At 71.6% G+C, this 3809-nt stretch overlaps 1 protein-coding gene across 2 annotated transcripts in view; it reads right to left on the bottom strand.

Moving 5' to 3' along the window:
- FAAP100 (FA core complex associated protein 100) overlaps positions 1–702 on the bottom strand; it is a 12310-nt gene extending 11608 nt beyond the window's left edge. For both annotated transcript variants that reach the window (XM_026067490.1, XM_026067491.1), the window contains exon 1: positions 506–702. In XM_026067490.1, the coding sequence (XP_025923275.1) occupies positions 506–642 (137 nt within the window). In that variant the 5' untranslated portion in view covers positions 643–702. The remainder of the gene's footprint in view (positions 1–505) is intronic.
- Between the last annotated feature and the right edge of the window lie 3107 nt (positions 703–3809).

Genomic DNA, 3809 nt, shown 5'->3' on the forward strand with positions numbered 1-3809 from the left:
GCCGCAATGGGCGGGGAGCTTGCGACAGGCCGTAAAGCGGGGACGGGGAGGGGGAGCGGGCGGGACGCCGGGCTTCCCTCGGCCGCGGGCACCGGCACCGGGACCGGGAATCGAATCCGAATCCCGGCGGCCCCACGCCCGGGGGGCCCGGGCGTCCTGCGCTCCTTCCAGCTCGGCTGGGGCGGGCGCGCACGGGCCGCGGCGGGACACGGGGACACCCCGAGGGGACGGGGACACCGTGAGGGACAGGGGGATACTGCGAGGGGACACGGGGCCGCCCCCCGGGGGGACACGGGGCCACCGTGAGGGGACACGGGGCTGCCCTGGGAGGGGACACGGGAAGCCCCCCACGAGGGGACGCAGGGACACCGCGAGGGGACACGGCGCCGGCGGGCGCAGCGACGAGGGCAGCGAGGGTGCCGCTGACAGGGACTTTATTGAAGGCCTGCGAGTGCTGGGGGGCGTCGCGCCCGGCCCACCGCCCCCCCCCGGTGCCATCCCGCACCCGCGTCCGGTGGCCCCGCGGTGTCCCCGTGGCCGCAGGCGAGGTCCGGCCGCTGGCAGGACGATGCCCGGCAGCTCCGGCGGCTGGGGAGGGGATAAACTCCTGCTTGGATGAGGCTCCTCAAACTCGTGCCGCATGTGCTCCAGGTGCCGGGAGCCGCACGGGGCGTCGCGAGGGGTGCGGAGCGGCGGGGGGCTGGCGGGCGGGCAGGGGCAGCCCCCGGCGGCGCACGGGGCGCCGGGCCCCGCTCAGCTCGTCGGCGAAGGCCTCCACCTCGGCGAAGCGGGCCGTCAGCCACCCCAGCTGCTCCTTCAGGATGCTGAAATCCTTGTACAGGTCGTCCAGGGCCTTGGAGAGCGAGCGGATCCTGTGGCGGGCGGAGGGGGGGTGAGGGCCGGGGGCCGGCCGTGCCGCCCCCCVCCGCCCCCCACCGCCCCTCACCTCCCGTAGTCGGGCAGCACCGTCTCGTGGTCGAAGAGCAGCAGGTTCCTCATCTGGGACGTGATGGCGAACTTCCAGTTGTCGAGGACCACGGTGAGGTTGGCGCAGCCCTTGGCGGCGGCCTTCTGGGCTGCAGGGGCAGGAGGGGACGGGGTGGGATGGCCGGGGGGGGACACCGGGGCTGGCCCCACACCGCTGCCGCCCCCGGCCCAGCGGGGAAGGGGGTCCCGAGCCGCGGGGAGTTACCGTCCGCCCTGTCATCCCACGCCGTCGGCGGCTGCTTCGGCTTGGCYGCGTAGCCAAGGGCCGCCAGGAGCAGGAGAGGGAGAAGCCGCATCGCGATGCCACTGTGGGACAGGATGGGTGAGAAGCGCCACGGCGAAAGCGTCGCGTCCCCGCGGCCCCCGCGCTGGCGCTGCCAAGCCCCGAGGAGGCTCCCCCGGCCCTGGAGAGGTGCCCGGGGACCCCTCTGCCACCTGGGGACCCTCCTCGCACGGACCCGTGCAGGCCGCCTGCTCCCATGTCCTGCCCCCCACGCGTGGGGCCAGGGGAGCAGCTCCCGGAGCCACCGTCCCCACGGACCAGTGCTCCTGGGAGCCGGAAAGCGCCTGCCACAGCCGGGGACCACGAGGCTCGCTGGCTGTGGGACATTGCGCCCCGAGGGCCAGGCTGCGTGCGGCACGTGGGGCCCGGAGCCAAATGGGTTGTTTCTGTCTCCTACCTGCTGCGTCGAGGTCCCGGCCGGTACGGACGGAGGCAGCCGCTCGTCCGGGCTCCACTACCCCCGGCTCTGGCTCCGAGCGGCTCCTTCCTTCCCCTTTTAACACGCTGGCCTGGCGTGGGGCCCAGCCACATGYGGCCGGCGGCCGTGCTGCTGATTGCAAACAGACCGTCCCGGCCTGCTGCGGGCAGCGGGGCCGGGGCTGCGGTGCAGGGTGCCGGGCACCGGGGCCAGCAGAGCCGGGCTGCAGGGCAGGAGCATCTTGCCAGGGCCACAGTTCGCCCCGAGCCCCCTGGCAGTAGCCGCTCTGGCAGCGCAGGCCCACGGCCACCAGCCACAGGCACGGTTCCAGGTAACAAATCGCAGGAGGCATCATGCTGGCTCACATTTCAGGTGCTTTTATTCAACGTTACTTGCAGACCCTCTGTCGGGGTCAGTCCAGTCCAGGCACCGCAAACCGCTGCAACCCCAGACACCAACAAACTGAGGGGAAAAGCAAACCGCAGCCACAGCCCAGGGCTCCGGGAACCGCCGGAGACGCAGGTCCTGCAAGCCCCTGCAGCAGGGACGGGGCCACCTGCCGCTCTTCCGGGGCCGGCGGGACGAAGCCTTCGGCAGCCAAGGCAGAGCCCGCGGGCGCAGGCCAGGCGCTCGCGGGCAGCAGAGAGGGGCAGGGGAGGCCGTCGAGCAGGGGGGCACCCAGGGGAGCCGGGCTCCTTACGGTGCCGCCGGCCCTGCGGCACACGCTGAGGCAGGGTCCATCTGTCCCACAGCCCTGTGCCAGATGCAGACGGCAGGGTGACGGTGCCACGCTGCTGGGACAGGGCTGCACAAGGACTTGCACCTCCATCCTGCGAGAAGGGTGCTTGGGCACAGGACAGCACTGGAAACGGTGCCCTGGTTTAAGTAAGACCCAAACCTGCAGCGCTGGGGCAGGGATGGCGCCGGGACAGGGCAGTGGGTCAGAGAGACCCTGCAAGCACCCTGCTGCCCCTTGYCAGCGCCACCGTGCTCGTCACCCCGCAGACGGTCACGGAGGGCCCTGGTATGTGCGCAGCCCGGGCCAGGCTGCCTCAGCGTGGCCAGAGCGGGTCTAACAGGGAGAGCACAGCCCGACACCCAGCTCCGGCCCAGCCCCTGCACTGGGGCAGGATGCGCTCAGAAAAGATGCAGGCACCAGGGAGGGGGTCAGCTCCAGAGGACGGGGCCAGCCTGCATCAGGCAAGAGGACAGTGGCAGTGCCAGAGCCACCCCGGCCAGGGCCACACATGCACGAGTGTCTGCAGGTCCCGCTGCGGTGGCAAAGGTGCAGTGCAGAGCCTGGGCACGCAGGAGGCAAGGCAAGGCGGCTGCACGAGTTACGGTGCTCCCCCAGCACAGCCCTGCTCCAAAGGAGGGCACAGGCTGCTGCCTGAGGCGCCCGGCACCTTCCCCAGGCACTGGACCAGCACAGCCCCAGGCAGCAGGGGCCACTCTGCAGGGGCAGTGGCAGCACACATGGGGACAAGGACACCTGCAAGCTGCACCCCTTGCGCAGCCCCTGGGGGTGCATCCAGCCCACAGCTGAGCCTGGGCTGGGGCCACCAAGGGCCAAAGCCTCTGCAGAGTGAACCCGATTCAGCCCTGCGCGTGCCGGGTGAGCGGTGGGAACGATGCCAAGCTGAAAGCTGGCACATGCCCACTCCGTGCCTGGTGCCAAAGGGGGCCTGTCCTGCTCTGGGAGAGCTGCCAGTGCACAGGGCCCAGCCTGGCAGAGCTGCTGTCTGGCCCAACGCTGTTAAGTCATATGCTCGCCCCGYGTAGGCCGTTTAGCGCAAAAACTGTTGTTATGGCTGGGCTGAGCCTGCCCCGGCACCCAAGGCTGGCTGCAGCGAGGTGCACGCACTGAGCAGGGGGAGCAGAGCTGGGGGCCAGGGACCTGCCACGGCCTCCCCCTCCCTCTCTACCTCGGGCAAGCAAGCGTGCAGGGAGAGACGTGCCCCAGCCAGCCACGCGCACGGCCCCCTGAAGCCCCCACCGGGCCTACACGCGTGGAGCGGGCAGGCCCCGTGGGAGCAGGCCAAGACGGCACTGCACTACGGGACACCGGTGGTGGCAGGGCAGAGAGCCCGGCCCTGCTTGGGGAAGGCTCGTACGGAGACT

Source organism: Apteryx rowi, unplaced genomic scaffold (assembly GCF_003343035.1).
Source record: "Apteryx rowi isolate R43461 unplaced genomic scaffold, aptRow1 scaffold_26, whole genome shotgun sequence".
NCBI classification, from domain to species: Eukaryota; Metazoa; Chordata; class Aves; order Apterygiformes; family Apterygidae; genus Apteryx; species Apteryx rowi.